This window comes from Macaca nemestrina, chromosome 1 (assembly GCF_043159975.1).
Source record: "Macaca nemestrina isolate mMacNem1 chromosome 1, mMacNem.hap1, whole genome shotgun sequence".
Classification (NCBI taxonomy): Eukaryota; Metazoa; Chordata; class Mammalia; order Primates; family Cercopithecidae; genus Macaca; species Macaca nemestrina.
Window position 1 is genome coordinate 158359281 of NC_092125.1, and position 18323 is coordinate 158377603.

General features: G+C 36.1%; 1 protein-coding gene across 11 annotated transcripts in view; it reads left to right on the plus strand.

The window, feature by feature from the left end:
* Positions 1-18323, plus strand: part of LOC105482661 (solute carrier family 44 member 5) — a 531652-nt gene that overhangs the window by 479348 nt on the left and 33981 nt on the right. For all 11 annotated transcript variants that reach the window (XM_071091064.1, XM_024793098.2, XM_071091035.1 and 8 more), the window contains 5 exons: positions 567-651; positions 10858-10983; positions 11799-11859; positions 15254-15377; positions 16854-16937. In XM_071091064.1, coding sequence (XP_070947165.1) covers positions 567-651; positions 10858-10983; positions 11799-11859; positions 15254-15377; positions 16854-16937 — 480 coding nt within the window. The remainder of the gene's footprint in view (positions 1-566; positions 652-10857; positions 10984-11798; positions 11860-15253; positions 15378-16853; positions 16938-18323) is intronic.

Sequence of the window (18323 nt, forward strand, 5' to 3'; positions counted from 1 at the left end):
GCTTCATTACTCTGGCACTGGCTATAATTTTCAGCAAAGAGAAAGTATCACTTAATTCATTTATGTTTTTTCAGATTACCAAAGTAATGTATATTTATTTTGGGAAATCCATAAAAGCACAAAAATTAACTAAGCAATATAATCCCAACATTCAGGTGTAATAATTTGTTTCTTCATGTTATACCTGTTTTTATAAATTAAAATCAAATCATATGTTAATATTCTTTAGTAACCTGCTTCCTAAAATTGACGTATTGTAAATTTCACCATCCATTAGATATGTTCTTTAGCATTATTTTCAATGACAATGTAATGTTCTACTTTATGGGTATGCAAATCTATTTAACCAATCTCCTGTTGATGGATAGTTTGATTATTTCAACTTTTTACTATTACAAAAAAAGACATTTTAAAAGTTAGGTACTTAAGGGTGAGGGGGAATATATTTCAGCTGTCTATAGATAATGAAGCCAATTTTTAAAGGTTATTTATCAAAAGTGTTCAGGGACTGATGATGTGGAACATTTCCATGGTCACTAAAAAGATTGTGTTTTCTTTCTTAACAGGAACAAGACCATTTTGTTTTACTTTAACCCGTTACGCTGTACCAGTCCCTCCGTGTTGCTAAACCTACAGTGCCCTACCACACAGGTAAGGCAAAAGGTGCCTCACTGGTGGTGTCAGCCATTCTGAACATTCTTGGATAAAAGAATTCAGAAATTCCATTTGAGTTCTCTGTGTGTGTTCATGGGCGGGGGGTTAATTATGAATTTCTAGAAGATGGGAAGACATAAGTGTGAGCTTATATTTGTTTATATATAATCAAAACTAAGCAGAAATTAATCATTTTAGGATCACTTAGGAAGCTTAATGATTGTCTTGTCCAACCACTTACTTTTATAAACATTTGCAGCCCAGAGAAATGGAGTTTTTATCAAGATCAACATTGTATTAGGAAAAGTAAAGCTAGCTACTATAACTAATGAATCCAAGTTTTTCAGTGACTTCACACAATAACATTTATTTTTTGACCATATAACAATACAAGGCAGGTGTTTGTGGTCAGTAGGTACTCTCCTCTGGGCTCCTTCCATCTTAAGGGTGGTTTAAGCACTTAAGGGTGGCTCTGCTATTCCTTAAATCCTCCCCATCATCTGCATCCAGCAATGAAAAGGACACAGTAAGGATGAATAAAACACTCCTGCTCCTAAAAGCCTTGGATAAAAAGTTTCACACATTGCATTTCCACTCATATGCCACAAACACAAACTGGTTATAAGTGGTCACATCCCTCAAAGACCTAAAGACAGAAATACCATTTGACCCAGCAATCCCATTACTGGGTATATACCCAAGGGAATATAAATCATCCTACTAAAAAGATGCATGCACATGTGTGTTCACTGCAGCACTATTCACAATAGCAAAATCATGGAATCAGCCTAAATGCCCATCAGTGATAGATTGGATAAAGAAAATGTGGTACATATACACCATGGAATACTATGCAGCCATTAAAAAAGAGCAAGGTCACATCCCTTGCAAAGACATGGATGGAGCTGGAGGTCATTATCCTTAGAAAACTAAAACAGGAACAGAAAATCAAATGCCACACATTCTCACTTATAAGTGAGAGCTAAATGATGAGAACATATGGACACAAAGAGGGGACAGACATGGGAGCCTATCAGAAGATGAAGGGTGGGAGGAGAAAGAAGGTCAGGAAAAACAACTAATGGATACTAAGCTTAATACCTGGGTAATAAAATAATCTGTTCAACAAAACTCTATGACACAAGTTTACCTATGTAACAAACCTGCACGTGTACCTCTGAACTTAAAATAAAAGTTTTTTAAAAAGAAATTTACATTTCTAATCCCACAAACAAAAAAAAAAATAGGTCACACCCAGATTCAAGGAGGAAGGAATTGAGCAATATAGCTATGAGCTGAGCTGCCTTTTCTATACCATGGAACAAATGGAACAAGAGACACAAACCTCAATAAATACTTAAGTGTATACCTCTCTGGCCTCCAGAACACTCTTCTTCTTCCCAAAGGAGAACCCAGAGTCCCATGTAGCACTGCCTTTAACTCAAAGTCCAGAATCTACAGATGATGTATCATTTTCTTTATCAAGTCTTGACACTACATGTACAATAGGTAACAAAGACAGAAAAATTAGAATTATAAACTCCCATTTAGAAAAGAAGGAGTGATAAATACACAGCAGTTTCTGGATTGTGGCAATGGATAACAGTCTTTTTTTCCACCTGGATTGTGTTCTCTGAGAAGAATATTCCCTGTCCATTCCTTCCTATAGCCCTTTGGCCATCTGGGAGGCGATTTTCTGTCCTTTAGCCTCCAGGCCACACCATTGCTGAGTACTGGGAAGTATACTGTCTTGAGGCCCATATTGCTTTGAAGCTCACTTTCAGGTGTGTGAGTTTCATATCACAAATATTATTTTAACAGTGAAAGGCTTCTTAAGGCTACCTCATGATTTTTTTTAGCATTACAGTTACCTTGAAAACTTAGTAGACTTCTGATTTTTTGCTGCTTCTTGGTTCCATGTGCCAGTAACTATACCCAAAGCTGATCCCTAGGATTAGTTTGTAAATCTGCTTTATTTCTTTGCTTCCTAATCTCCCTCAAAGACTTTTGAAATCTTACTTCTGCTGAGACTAAAGCGCACTTGGGATGTTGGTATCTTAGTTCTGTGACCACTTCTACCCAGTTCCCCCAGGGCAAACCCTTGACCTTTCCAGTATTAATAATTGCTACCCTTTGTAATCTCAATTTCTCTGATCATCTCAATTCCTCTGACATTGCAACTCCAATAATTCTTTTGCCTTACTGGGACCTACAAACCACTGATCTTAACCCATCCAAAGTATCGCTCAGCTCCCTCATATTTGCATCTCCTACCTTACCTGACTTAGATTCCACAGTCTCTCAGTGAAATCACTCCGGTATACACATTCTTAATTCCATTGTCCCCTTTCACTTAGTTGTAAGTCCCTGGCAAAACCTGACTATAAAGATAGCTTTCAGCCTGCTCCATGCCTGAATCCAGGCAGCTGTGTGTTCTTGGAGAAAAACATACAACAGTCATTTAAATTCAGGACCTAACTTCAAGTGGGCCATTAATGCTGTCTCAACCATTCTACAGACCCTTGTCCATTCTATAGCTTACTGCCTTAGAAAACAATGTCACACCTTTTCTTCTCACCTGGAACCTCCAAGATGTCTTTCTCAATCTCCATGCCAGCCTCTGACTTTGTTTCCTGTCTCACTGAGCAAGTAGAAGCATTCAGAAGACAACTTTTAAAATTTCCCTCTCTGACATCCATTTGCCTACCTGTCTTCATCTATGTCATATACTCATTCTGCCTTCCTTCTAGTTCCCCGTGGGTGAACTGGTTGTGCTTCTAAGACCAGCCCGTCCATTTGTGCATTAAATCTCATCCTCTTGCATAATTAAGCACATCACTTCAGAAATGTTGTTTTTTTATTATCATTTTTTCCTTCTCTACTAAATTGTCTCCATCAATATACAAAGTATATGGCTTGATCATTAATCCTCTTCAAGTATTTCTGCAAATGTTACCTTCTTAGTGAGGCTTCCTCGACTACTTACTCAAAACTATAATTCCACCCAGCCATTCCTCTCTGTCTCTAGTATCCTTTCTATCCTTATTTACTTAACATCTTATACCATCTTATTCATTACCACTTATTACCATCTGACAGCAAACATTTTACTCATTTGTTATTTGTTTCCTGTCTCCCCCTAGTAGAAAACAAATTGCTTAAGGGCAAGAATTTTTATCTGGTTTGTTCACTACGGTTATTTCTTTCATCTTAAAAAATTTTCCCCTTGATCCCACATCCCCCTCCAGCTACTGGTCCATATCTCAGTGCCTCTTTTTTTTTTTTTTTTTCAAAACTCCTCAAAAGAATAGTCCACATTTATCTATCTAAATCCTCTCCTCTCACTCTCATTGAAGCTTTTATCCCTACTTCAATTTCCCCTAAACAATACCATCAACCTCAACATTATTAAGCTAATGGTTAGTATTAAATCCACATTTACTTGATCTAACAATAGTATTTAATCAATCCCTCCTCCTTAAAATACATTTTTCACCTGGTTTCCAGGGCACAACATTCTTCTATATTTCTTCCCAACTCTCTGGCTACTCCCTATCAGTCTCCTTTGATGAGTTATATTAATCTTTCCATCTTTTAAACACTGCATTTCCCTCCCACAAGAAGCTTAGTCCTTTTCTAAGTCTGTATTTACTTCTTTGATGATCTCACCTAGTCTCATAGGTTTAACACCATCTACTTGCTGACCCCTCAAATTTACATCTCCAAATAAATCTGCTCCCTGAGCTCCAGACCTTTCTATCCAACCACCCGTGCAATATTTCTACATGGATATTTGGTTGACATCTCAAATTTACCATGTCCACAACTGAATTCCTAATCTCTGACTTTATCCCTAAAATTTTTCCCCACCCCAACGTCTTCCCTGTCTCAATTAATGCCAGCTCCAAATACCTTGATTTCTACCTTATCCTTGATTTCCCTCTCTCTCATACCCATGTTTGAGCTCTCCTTAGGTCTCCCTCCAAAATGTACCCTGAGCCAAACTATTTCTCACCACCTCTTCTCTAGTTCAAGGAGCCGTCATCTCTTTTTTAGATTAGTTCAAGGATCTCCTGACTGATCTTTCTGTTTCTGTCCTTGTTCCCTTACCCTTTGCAGTCTCTTTTCCACCCAGTAGCCAGTGTGGTCCTATTAAATATAAGTCTGATTATGTCTCTTCTTTGCTTAAATGCCCCAATAGCTTCCCAAGTTACTCATATGAAAAGCCAAAGTCCTAACAATGGCCTGTAAGATCCTTCACTGTCCAACGCACTCTCTGACCACACATCCTATCCTACTCCCTTTGCTCATTGTACTTGGGTCGTACTGGCCATTTGTTGTATTAATACTTGAAAGGATTCAGGAACTCTCCTGCCTCAGAGACTTAGACTTTGCTGTTCTTCTTACGTAGAGAATTATTTCTCCAGATGACTGTATGTCTTGATCATTCATCCTGTTCAAGAATTTCTGCAAATGTTACCTTCTTAGTGAGGCTTCTTTGACTACCTCTTTAAAATTAGAATCCCACCCAGCCACTCCTTTCTCTCTGTGTAGCCTCCTTTACAGCCTTATTTATTTATCATCTTATACCATCTTACTTACTACTGTTTATTACCATCTTATGACGAACATTTTACTTATTTATTGTTATCTGTCTCCCCCTACTGGAAGGCAAATTGCTTGAGAGCAAGGCTTTTTATGTGTTGTTCACTACTACTTCTGTCCTTAGTGCCTGGAATAGGCACAGAATGGGGGATCAGTAAATATTTATTAAATGAATAAACAAATGACTGAACAAATGAAAGAATGAGTATCTTCCTAATTCTAGTTAAGAATTTTTCCACTATAATCTACAAATCTATCATTCCTATGATAAAACACAATATACTTGCATATTATGCTTTTTTGTTGTTTCATAAATGAGTTACTAGATCATCTTTTCTTCATAACAAATGTAGTGTTTTAACCTTCAATGTAATTCACTCTCCCAACCACCAAATTCCAATTTGTAATTGAGTGTTAAGACTATCCAAATTAAAGATAAAAATAGTAATACCGAACTTGATGCAAAGTGCCCTTTGTGGTGCACAGAGAATCAGAACTGAGTCAGAATTAGCTCATTATTAGCTGAGTCATTATTAGCTGCTAATAATGCAGACTTGCATTTAGTCTTCCAGACAGTGGTGCATATACTGATCTCAGCCATATTTTCATGCACTATGTTTTTGTTAACTGCCAGCATGGTCCAGACATGTGTCACGAGTAGTTAAAGGACAGACTGTGATCAATTAGAACATCCAACCTCAATGTGACCTTCATTTTGACTAATTATATGTTGATTACTACTAATCAGCACCCTATTTGAAGTGAACAAATTGGTCTGATGGAGAAAGTAAAATGCAGTTGTGTTGTTTTTTAACAGCTCATTTGTGTCTAGAATGAGATTTGATGTGATTCTCCTTAACAAACCACGTTTTACCATTTTAATTACTTTCTTTTATGTGTTGCAAACACAGTACTTTTCTATGTGTAGTATACATTGTTTGTGTGTGTGCTTTGTAAATACAGAATCATCATGGTCTCAATTCAGATGTACCTAGCATCATTTAAAGCCTGTGAAAGCATTAGTGCTTTCAGTACTCACTTTTTTAATAAATCCATTTAAGTGTATTCAATAGTAGTTCAGTTGTCTTTCAATGTTATATCAGTCAATTGTTGAAGTCTAAATGTCTGTAAAGTATCTCATAATATGTTAAAGGTTTATTCAGCTTGGCTCCAATCAGAGTGAACTTTTGACATTTGCATTGATAATCATCTTAACCTTCTTCTAAAATATGTGGATGTGTTACATGCTGTGAATGTCCCTAAATTGTTCTTCAGCTTTCTTAGAAATATACCTATGAAAGGGTATTCAATTAGGAAAAGAGGAAATCAAATTGTCCCTGTTTGCAGATGACATGATTGTATATTTAGAAAACCCCATCATCTCAGCCCAAAATCTCCTTCAGCTGATAAGCAACTTCGGCAAAATCTCAGGAAACAAATCAATGTGCAAGAATCACAAGCATTCCTATACACCAATAACACACAAACAGAGAGCCAAATCATTAGTGAACTCCCATTTACAATTGCTTCAAAGAGAATAAAATATCTAGGAATCCAACTTACAAGGAATGTGAAGGAACTCTTCAAGGAGAATTACACACCACTGCTCAACAAAATAAAAGAGGACACAAACAAATGGAAGAACATTCCATGCTCATGGATAGGAAGAATCAATATCGTGAAAATGGCCATACTGCCCAAGGTAATTTATAGATTCAATGCCATCCCCATCAAGCTACCAATTACTTTCTTCACAGAATTGGAAAAAAATACTATGAAGTTCATATGGAACCAAAAAAGAGCCTGCATTGCCAAGACAATCCTAAGGAAAAAGAACAAAACTGGAGGCATCGCACTACCTGACTTCAAACTATATTACAAGGCTACAGTAACCAAAACAGCATGGTACTGCTATTAAAACAGAGATATAGACCAATGGGACAGAATAGAGCCCTCAGAAATAATACCACACATCTACAACCATCTGATCTTTGACAAACCTGACAAAAACAAGAAATGGGGAAAGGATTCCCTATTTAATAAATGGTTCTGGGAAAACTGGCTAGTCATATGTAGAAAGCTGAAACTGGATCCCTTCCTTACACATTATACAAAAATTAATTCAAGATGGATTAAAGACTTAAATGTTAGACCTAAAACCATAAAAACCCTAGAAGAAAACCTATGCAATATCATTCAGGACATATGCATGGGCAAGGACTTCATGTCAAAAACACCAAAAGCAACGGCAACAAAAGCCAAAAATAAGAAATAGAATCTAATCAAACTAAAGAGCTTCTGCACAGCAAAAGAAACTACCATCAGAGTGAACAGGCATCCTACAGAAAGTGAGAACATTTTTGCAATCTACCCATCTGACAAAGGGCTAATATCCAGAATCTGCAAAGAACTTAAACAAATTTACAAGAAAAAAATCAAACAACCCCATCAAAAAGTGGGCGAAGGATAAGAACAGCCACTTCTCAAAAGAAGACATTTATGCAACCAACAGACACATGAGAAAATGCTCATCACTGGCCATCAGAGAAATGAAAATCAAAAACCACAATGAGATACCATCTCACACCAGTTAGAATGGCAATCATTAAAAAGTCAGGAAACAACAGGTGATGGAGAGGATGTGGAGAAATAGGAACACTTTTACACTGTTGGTGGGACTCTAAACTAGTTCAACCATTGTAGAAGACAGTGTGGTGATTCCTCAAGGGTCTAGAACTAGTAATACCATTTGACCCAGCCATCCCATTACTGGATATATACCCAAAAGATTGTAAATCATGCTGCCATAAAGACACATGCACACATATGTTTATTGTGGCACTATTCACAATAGCAAAGACTTGGAACCGACCCAAATGTCCATCAATGATAGACTGGATTAAGTAAACGTGGCACATATACACTATGGAATACTATGCAGCCATAAAAAAGGATGAGTTCATGTCCCTTGTAGCGACATGGATGAAGCTGGAAACCATCATTCTGAGCAAACTATTGCAAGGATAGAAAACCAAACACCACATGTTCTCACTCATAGGTGGGAATTGAACAATGAGAACACCTGGACACAGGGTGGGAAACACCACACACCAGGGCCTGTCATGGGGTCAGAGGAAGGGAGAGGGATAGCATTAGGAGACATACCTAATGTAAATGACGAGTTAATGGGTGCAGCACACCAACATGGCACATATATACACATGTAACAAATCTGCATGTTGTGCACATGTACCCTAGAACTTAAAGTATATAAAAAAAAGAAATATACCTATGAAGTCACTAGTATTTTCTCTAAAGGTACATGAATATGCATATGTCATTGTGTGTGTGCATGCACATGTGTGGATGAGAGATGAAGAAAGAGGAAATACATGTGGAGGTGTGGGTGTGGAGATAAGTTGTTTGCCCTGCCAAAATTTCTAGAAGGAATTGAATTGCTGTTGCTTCAAGAAAATATTAACTGAGATTTGAGGCATATGCATTTCATTATTCTCCTGCTAACTTAGTTGTAGGGTCCACACCAAATGGCTTTGTGTACAGCAGGTACATAACCCAAAAGATGGAAAGGAGATGTCAGCTAAGCAGCATTGTTTTTACCTAACTGCCAATGGATTGAGCTACAGGTTGGCCAATGAGAATAAATACCAGAGTAGGGAGATGAAGCAAGTCGGGGCTGAGAAAGATTTCAGGAGGAGGAACTGAAGGTGATGGAGAGACTTGAAAGGGTTAGCTGCAGTTCACATGGCTTCATCTGACCTTTGTTTTTTATTGTAAAAAAAAAAAAAGCAAAACCAATAGAGTGTATCTCCTCTGATTCCGCCTTCCCTCTGTGGAGTTACTGATTAGATTTCCGCACTCTATGGTGGTTTTGTGAACTAGCACGGTGATCTGGCTTGGCACTGATAGGTCCCCAAAGTTTATTAATGTAAAAAAATTGCAAAGATGACCTCTCTGCCCACATCTAGATGTTATTGGTAAAAGACCATAATGATGATTGATTGTGTCAAATAGCCTTGATTTGTTAGTTTCATATGGTGCTAAAACTCCAGTTACATTTGGAGAATTGTGTTTGAGAATTCACAGACATTAGTAATTATTAGTGGCATAAGTGTTCAATATTCAGAGAATTTTAAATCATCATTTCTTCATATTTAGAAAAGGAAGGAAGATTTTAACCCTGAATATGCATGCACTACACAGACAAGATTAATCTTAAATTACACTTTAAAATCATAAAATATTTTATTAAAAGTCCATCTCTGTCCTGTGGTAGTGGTCACACAACCACATGTCTGATAAAATGGCATAGGACTACACACATACATAGGCACACACAAACAAGTGAATATAAAACTGGTGAACTCTGAGTAAGGTTAGTGGCTTGTAACTGTCTTACTCTGCTTAGTGTTGCTGCAAAAGGAATACCTGAGACTGGGTAATGTGTAAAGAAAAGAGATTTGTTTGGCTTATGGTTCTGCAGACTGTACAAGAAACATGGAGCCAGCATTTGCCTCTGTTGAGGGCTTCAGCTTTCTGCTTTCCATTTGTACTAGAAGGCAAAGAGAAGCTGGCATGTGCAGAAATTACATGGTTAGTGAGGAAGCAAGAGAGAGGATGAGGGAGGTGCCAGGCTCTTTCTAACAACCAGCTCTTGAGGGAATTAATAGATTAAGAAGCTACTCATCATCACAAGAACAGGGAGGATCTGCCCTCATGAACCCCTCATGAACTGGGCAGATCCCTCCCTGAACTATAAGAACAGGGTGCTACTGCATCTGTGAACTCAGACACCTCCCATTAGGCCCCATCTCCAACACTGGGGATCAAATTTCAACATGAGGTATGTAGGGACAAATATCCAAACTATAGCAGTAACAATATTAATTTCCTGCTTATGATATTGTGTTATGGTTATGCAAGTTCTTACCACTGAGGGAAACAGAGTGAAAGGTATGTGAAATCCCTATTATTCCTCACAACTACATGTTGGTTTACAATTATCTCAAGATCAAAAGTTAAAAATAAGTCTATCACCGTATGGTATCTTGTTTTAACATAACATAACATCAATATCAAAGAGCAAAGAATAGAGATTGGTAACTAGTACATGAAATTTCATTTTTTACAATAAGACTAGAAAATTGATTAAACCAGGTGCAGTGGCTTACACCTGTAATCCTAGCACTTTGGGAGGCTGAGATGGGTGGATCATTTGAGCTCAGGAGTTTGAGACCAGCCTGGGGAACATGGCAAAACCCCGATTCTACAAAAAATACAAAAATTAGCTGGTTATGGTGGTGTTTGCCTGTAGTCTCAGCTACTCAAAGGACTGAAGTGGGAGGACACTTGAGCCCAGGAAGGTTGAGGCTGCAGTGAGCCATGATCATGCCACTGTCTCTAAAAAAAAATTTTAAAGAGAGAAAAAGAGAGAGAGAGCAAGAAAATTGATTTAGGTTTCTCAGCTGGAAAACAGTGCATTGCTTTTTGTTATGGTGGACAATTTAGAAGTCTAGCTTTATAGGCAGTTCCTGGGTTTGTTCAACTCAGTTCAGTTCTAATCACTTTGTTCATTCACAGATCTGTGTCTCCAAGTGCCCAGAAAAATTTTTAACCTATGTGGAAATGCAACTTTTGTACACAAAAGACAAAAGCCACTGGGAAGACTACCGTCAGTTCTGTAAGACCACTGCTAAGCCTGTGAAGGTACGTGTGTTTAGGCTTAAAGCTAGAGAAGAATTTAACTTTTTTTTTCAATCTCAAGTGTAACGTGAGAATTTGTTACTGAACAGGCTCCCAAATCTTCTAGGAAATGATTAGACACAATTTCATTAAAACACAAATGCATGTGTACTGAGTATGCACACACATTTATAGCACATCATTTTGTAGATTTGGGGTGTCATGAAAGACTGTTATGTCTGGTTAATTAGATTCTACTATTCCCCGACACCAACACATTCTCTACGTGGGTAGACTTTTACTCTAGAACTAGGAGTTAATGTTTTTTGCAGTCACCATTTCGTTAACGTGGTGATAAAGCCCCATAGCAACTTAGTAACAAGTAGAAATTTATTTCCAAGCCCAGTTTGATAAAAACTCATTTTAAAAACCCCAACCCTTACCTAGGTTTGAGATATGTAAGAGAATTCTAAATCATCACGATGGTAAATAATATGAATGGTTTCTAAATTAGAGAAGATGTTGTTTTTCCAGAAAAAAAAAAAATAAAGAAATTAGAGACTCAGGATATGTCTAAGACAAAGATACACATCTCCAAAGGTGTGCCTTGTTTTCAGATGATCTGGTTTTATTATTGTTGGTTCAATTGAATTACAGTTAGGACAGTTAAGAATGTCAAGCAAGATTGTGTGTGTGATAATCTTACAATTAATATCATTAGTAGAAGTAATTTGGAATAAGGAGATTATTATGGAGTTTAATTTTTTAAAGGACATATTTAGATTGAGTATAATCATCATATGGCCTTTGAAATGTTAACATTCTTCCTTCTATTTTAGTCCCTCACACAACTTTTACTGGATGATGACTGTCCAACAGCGATTTTTCCAAGCAAACCTTGTAAGTGGCAATTATTTTACCTTAGAAACACAGAATCTACCAAAATGCTACTTAATTAAGTTCCCATATTTCACAATTGATGAGATTGAGGCCAAGAATGGTCCTCTGACTGGCCTAAAGTCCCAGAGTTGATTAGCAGGAAAGTCAAAAGTAGAACTCATCTCTTGGCTCCAGCCAAGTACATTTTCGCTGGAATTCTGTGATTTTTTAAATTTTCCTTTATAAACATACAAGAAAAAGATTGAAAGTTGCAAGCTCAGTTGGATTGATCATTTGGTGCTTTGGAAGCACGCGTAAACACACACACAGATACGCTCATATACAACCACTCCTGATTTTAGCTGAAAACTTTGTTCAGAAATTGCCTGAGGAGTAGGGGGAGGACATATACTTGTTTTTATCACTTGAAACATTTATATATATTTGGAATTAGTCAATATTTTATTTGTTTAAAATTATAAACTTTATTTAAAGTAATACTCTGGACAAAATGAGGCCAGGCATAGGGGCTCATGCCTGTAATCCCAGCACTTTGGGAGGCCATGGTGGGAGGATTGCTTGAGTTTGAGACCAACCTCAGCAACATAGTGAAACCCTGTCTCTACAAAAATTTTAAAAATAAATTAGTGAGACACGGTAATGTGCACTTGTAGTCCCAGCTACTTGGGAGGTCAAGGCGGGAGAATCACTCGAGCCCAGGAGTTGAAGCCTGTAGTTAGCTATGATTGTACCACTGTACACACCCTTGGCAACAGAGTGAAACGCTGTCTCTAAAAAAATAAAAAGGAAACGAACAAAACGAAATAATCACTGAGTGATTATTAATCTTTCTCATGGATATAATCCTAATTACAAAAAAAGCTTTACATTAAATTGTCCATCACATTTAAAGTGTCAAAAAAAAGAAAAAGAAAAAAGAAAGAAATACTCTACTATCCAAGACCAAGAGAATACTTAAATTATAATGTATTCACTAAATGAAATATTTTATAATTATTAAATATAACTATTGGAATAACATGCATGTGTATGTTATAATGTTAAATAAAATTCAAACTGTTACAAGCCTTATAATGATAAACATGTATAAATTAAGACAAAGAAATAAACAACAACAAAAAAACCTCTTCAAAGAAAAAGATTGGAAAGAAGTATACCAAAACATTAAGTAGTCGTTTTGGGACTGGCAAAACCGTGGGAAATTTCTCTCTTCTTTCTTTTTTCTATTTATTCACTTTTCTACAATGTATATATTTCTCTTAAAATGGAAGAAGGGCATTAGTCATTAGTTTGAGTAGATAGTCAAATACCCACTGAAGTAGCTACCACCAAACATGTCTTACACACTTCCATCACTCTTTGCTGAGTCATAAAAGACCTTGAAGCAAAGATGTAGGTCCCATGGCAACAGCACTTACCAGGAAGCTCTTAGCAACAAATGTCCACACCCAAAATCAATGTTATAAATTTTTATGCAAAAGGATAAAAATAAATCATTAGTAACAAAAGATATAATAGGTATAAAAGTATAAGACATAGTCCCTGCCCTTACAAGTACAGTTTGGCTAAGTCACACAAGATAAAGTGTACACTGGGGATACAAAAATGAATAAGGCGTAGTCCTTCATAGTCTAGTGAGAAAGACATTAAATGTTGCAATCAATTTGTGTTCCTCCTAATATAAGATTAAATAGCACTCAATGGAATAGTATGCAGATAATAAAATTTGTTCATTAAAGAGTTCATAAAAGGAAATAAGTAAGATTAAAACAAAGAAGGGAAAATACTGCATGTCCTGTATGATTTTGACTCTCAAAAAATATTTATTGTAGAAGAAAGACTGGAAAGAAATTCCCCAAAATCTTAATATAGTTCACTGTAGGTGGAAGGACTATGTATAGTTCTATATTTTTAAAATATTTTTCCACTTTCCAAATATGTAATGAATATATTTAGTAATGAAAACTAACAGATTGGATGAGATTATCCAGAAAAAAATACATGAAACAAGGTCAAGGGGACCTCTAGATAGGAACACTCTATTTAAGAAGTAGAAAGGGAAAGAGTGCACAGAAATATGGGAGGACAGGAGAGAGAACCTGACCATGTAAGCCAAGAAAAGAGAGTTTGAATATGCCAAGGAGTATCTACCATGTCAAAGGCTCGAAAAAATTAACTCATTCCTCAGCAAATATTGACTTATTTCTACTGTGTGCCAAGACCTGTGCTAGGTAACAGGTCTAAGCAGGATGAAGACTAAAACATATCTGGAGGTTTTGACAATTCAGAGGTCACTGGGATCACTGGGAGGATAATTTCCACGAAGTAGTGGGGCCAAAACTATGATTAAACTGAGGGCATAGAAGCAGCTGGTAAAGGCTACTGTGTCAAATTTGCCACAGAAAGGAAGGGAAGAGAAGTAGAAAGGTGGGGTAGGTAAAGGAATCAGCCGTGTCCTAAGTGCAGCAGAAGCTAGAGGTGAGCAGACAAGAAAATTCCTTTTAAGCCAGGGAAGTCGGGAAAGGCTTTAAAGAGATCTGTTTCTTCTTTCCCCAGCTCAACTGCTTTAGTATTTTCAGGTTTAAACTATATATGAACCTATGCAAATCAGTGATGCTTCTTATAAGAAAAAATATATGAAAATGATCCATTTCTGATTTTCCTTACTTCTTCCTTTAAAATTGGGGTTTTAAAATATTTTTAGAAATAAATTTGTAAAGAGGCAAAGACTCTAATCAAAATAAGAACATAGAAGATTGAACAGTGATTTTACTTTTCTTAGAAATCATACTGGTCTACAAAGTGTAGGCCTCTTTTGATAGCTTCAGAATTTCCATTTTCAGCTCCACTAAAAAAACTGTTGTAAATGAAAAAGCTGGGAGACAAATTGTTAAGAATTCACAAACAAAAATTCAGTTATTTTAGTAGCCTAAAGTTTGAGTTGGTTCTTATTTCCCAAGGTATTATTCACTGATCCCCAATTTTCAAAGTTTTACTCAAGTAGTTCCTAATACATATTTTTAATAGTAAAACTAAACTCATCCAGTCATACAAGTTGATGTGGCCTTTCTACTAAAATGTGCTGCCATGAATTATATGCATCATTACTCTTTTAAAATCTTTGATGTGCATTTTATTTATGACTACTTGATGAATATACCATGTGTAAAATAATCAAGTTTAGAGTGTAGTTTCAGAGTGTGATCATATTTGCTTTCTAGTCTTAGGACCATTAGGAAATCGTATCATCAAGTAACAGGCAATGAGCTATCTATATTGAGAAATTTGCATGCCTAGCAAGCATTTGATTATATACAACAGGAAGCTTAAGAAAGGGAGGACATCATGAAAGAAGCAGAAAAATGATTACGATAATTTTAATTTATTTTTACAGTTCTCCAGAGATGTTTCCCTGACTTCTCTACCAAAAATGGCACTTTAACAATAGGAAGTCAGATCGTGTTTCAAGATGGAAATGGAGGGACAAGAAGTGTTATCGAACTCAGGGATGCTGCGAAGTATGTGTGTTTACATTCTGATTTTCAGTTTGATGCATTTTGTTATTGCACTCAAGACTAAAGCTCCTATCAGGTTAAGGGTTATAGTAAAAAGTCAATATATATATATATATATGAAATATCTATATAAAAAATATACATATACATAAATATATGTATATATGAAATATACATGTTACTGTGAATTAAAGAGCTTGATACATATTCATTAAGAAGAGCATGTAAGGGAGAACCCAGAATCATTTAGAAAGAATAATGATGCTTTTTTCTGTCTCCCAGGCTGGAGACCAGTGGGTCCATATCTTGACTCACTGCAACCTCCACCTTCTGGGTTCAAGCAATTCTCCTTCCCCAGTCTCCTGACTAGCTGGGATTTAAAAAAAAAAAGAAAAGAAAAGAAAGAAAGAATAATGATGCTTTTCAAAATGGTTAAATCTTTCATTATCAACAGGTATTGAAGTGTGACATAAAGAAATGTATCGGTGGCATATCAAATTTCTATGTATTAAGTATAATGCAGTAAATTCCCCACATCCCTCAGCTCTACACACATGGTGCTCCATGTTACTGGAAAATATATTTCCCTGTGTGCACGTATACACATATGTGCACAAACATAAATGTACACAGTATATCACTGCTTTGCTCAGTTGTTGAATTATAGATAAAAAATAAAGATATTCTAAAAATTTATCTTAAAAGACTTTAGCAGTATAATTAGTATAGTTAGTTCCTGCAGATTTAGAATATAATAGCAGCATGCGCGATTTTCAGAAATATAAATTGGTGTAAAAGAAATCTCAAAATAATAATACAAATACGATTCCATTGATATAAAAGTCAAAAACAAGCAGAGTTAAATTTATCTCCCTGTGATGCATATATAATTAGTAAAATGAAAAAGAAAACTTAGGAAATTATTATCACAAAAAGAATAGTGGTTACTTAGAGGAAGGGAGAGGTTTTGCAATTGGGGCACATGAAGAAGGGGTTGACAATGTTGTAGTTACATAAATGTGTTCACTTTGATAATTCATCAAATTGGACACTGATGATTGTGAAATTTCTAGTATGTGTTCCATCACGCCTTACTGTCAGGATTAGGAAGGGGAATTAAGGATGATGTTCATTCTTGACTATGGGTTTTTCAAGTTAAAAGCTAATCTTATCATTTAAGTTCATTTCTTACAGTGAGGTTTCTGCAATACTGAGGGAATGTTGCGTACAGTGGAAAAGGATTTGTTCACCATTCTTGAAAACCGTGTTCTCTCTGTGTGCTGCTATAGCTACCTTTGCAGGTTTACCGAAGTGACATTTTATGTATTATTGTGGCTAGGAAAAGAGTCACTACTGATAGATGGTTTCTGAAAACATGCTTTCAACAGCACCTTGTAGAATCCCTTTGATCATAAAAAGAACATTTCTGTTTAGTGGTCATAAAAAAATAATTGATTTTTTTTCCTTCTTTCAATGCAGTGGTATCAATAAACTTCTTGATGCAAAGTCACTTGGATTGAAAGTGTTTGAAGACTATGCAACAACTTGGTATTGGATTCTCATGTAAGTGAAAACACATAGATGTTTCTTCTGCAGTCCCATTCTGATTTTATCTTTGTAGAACTCTTTCTTCAAATTTTCTATTTTTATTCATGAATAAAATAAATGTATTGGTGGCATAACAAATTTCACTCAGATGTCAGTTCCTGCCATTTTATTTTTCAGATGAGGTGAGACAGGGAAAATATATTTGGAAATATGCCCAGTGTCAGCAGAATGTAAATTTTAATTGTATTCACTAAAGTACTAATAAAAGTACTGATGAACACGTACTTCAAGTCACATGGAGCAATATCTGCAGGACTTCCGTATCTGTAATATTCATGTGCTTCTCATCACATGCTACTGTGGATGCAGGATGGTTTCTCAGATTCTTTTTTCTAATTTGTCCCTCCCTTGACTTCAAAAGGGTAGTTCCTATTTTTAACACATCCCTTTCACATAATGATTGGTATTCATCATAACCAGAAGTCATTGTAGTTATGAGAAGCTACATAGCTACATATGTGATACATAAATATAGATGTACAGACAACAAGGAGGGGGAGATGTAACATTTTCAGGCATAAGAGTTGCATTCCTAGAAAAGTTAAGGAAATGTAGTCACTGCACTGGCATGGGTAAATGTGTGACCCATGTAAGACTGTCATTACTGTCTGGCTCTTTTGTCATCCTCTAGTGCTTAAAAGCTTCCATGGTTCCCTAATGGTCAAAGACTAAAATTAAAACTTTTTCAGTTACTTCTAAGGCCCTTTAAAACCTAGCCCAACTTAGTTTCTCAGATTCATCTCCACCCATGTTTCTTGGTTAACACTATAATCTAAATATATCAAATAACATGCCCATCCCTAGACTATCAAATCCCATAAATTTCCACATTCTGTTTCCTTTCCTGGTATTGAGTCCTGGGCAACTGCACCTCATTTTTAAAAATCAGCTTTAGTATCATTTATAACCTTTATTATCTTCCCCAGATGTAATTACTTACTTCTTCCTATGTGTTCCTCATATCCATCGTTGTGTGTACATGTGTGTGTTTACACACCTATAAATACACATACTCATCTTCCATATAGCACCTACCATTCTGTGTTTTATTTACCTTGCCCTTTCCCTCTGATAAAGTATGAACTTACAATGGTAACTATGTCTAACTCATCTTTGTATTCCTAACTTCTATATGAGTCCTTGAACGTATAGTAGACGCACAAAAAAAAATGTGGTTCAGGAAACAGTAATAAAAACACTAGTGGAGCAAGATAGATGCATGTAACTATATGATGCATAATAAAGTCTAAGTTGTATTTCGTGTGAGATACTAGTGTGTGGTGTTTAGAGCTGTAAAATTAGATCTTATTATGAGACTTTACTCATTTTGATGCTTTGTCC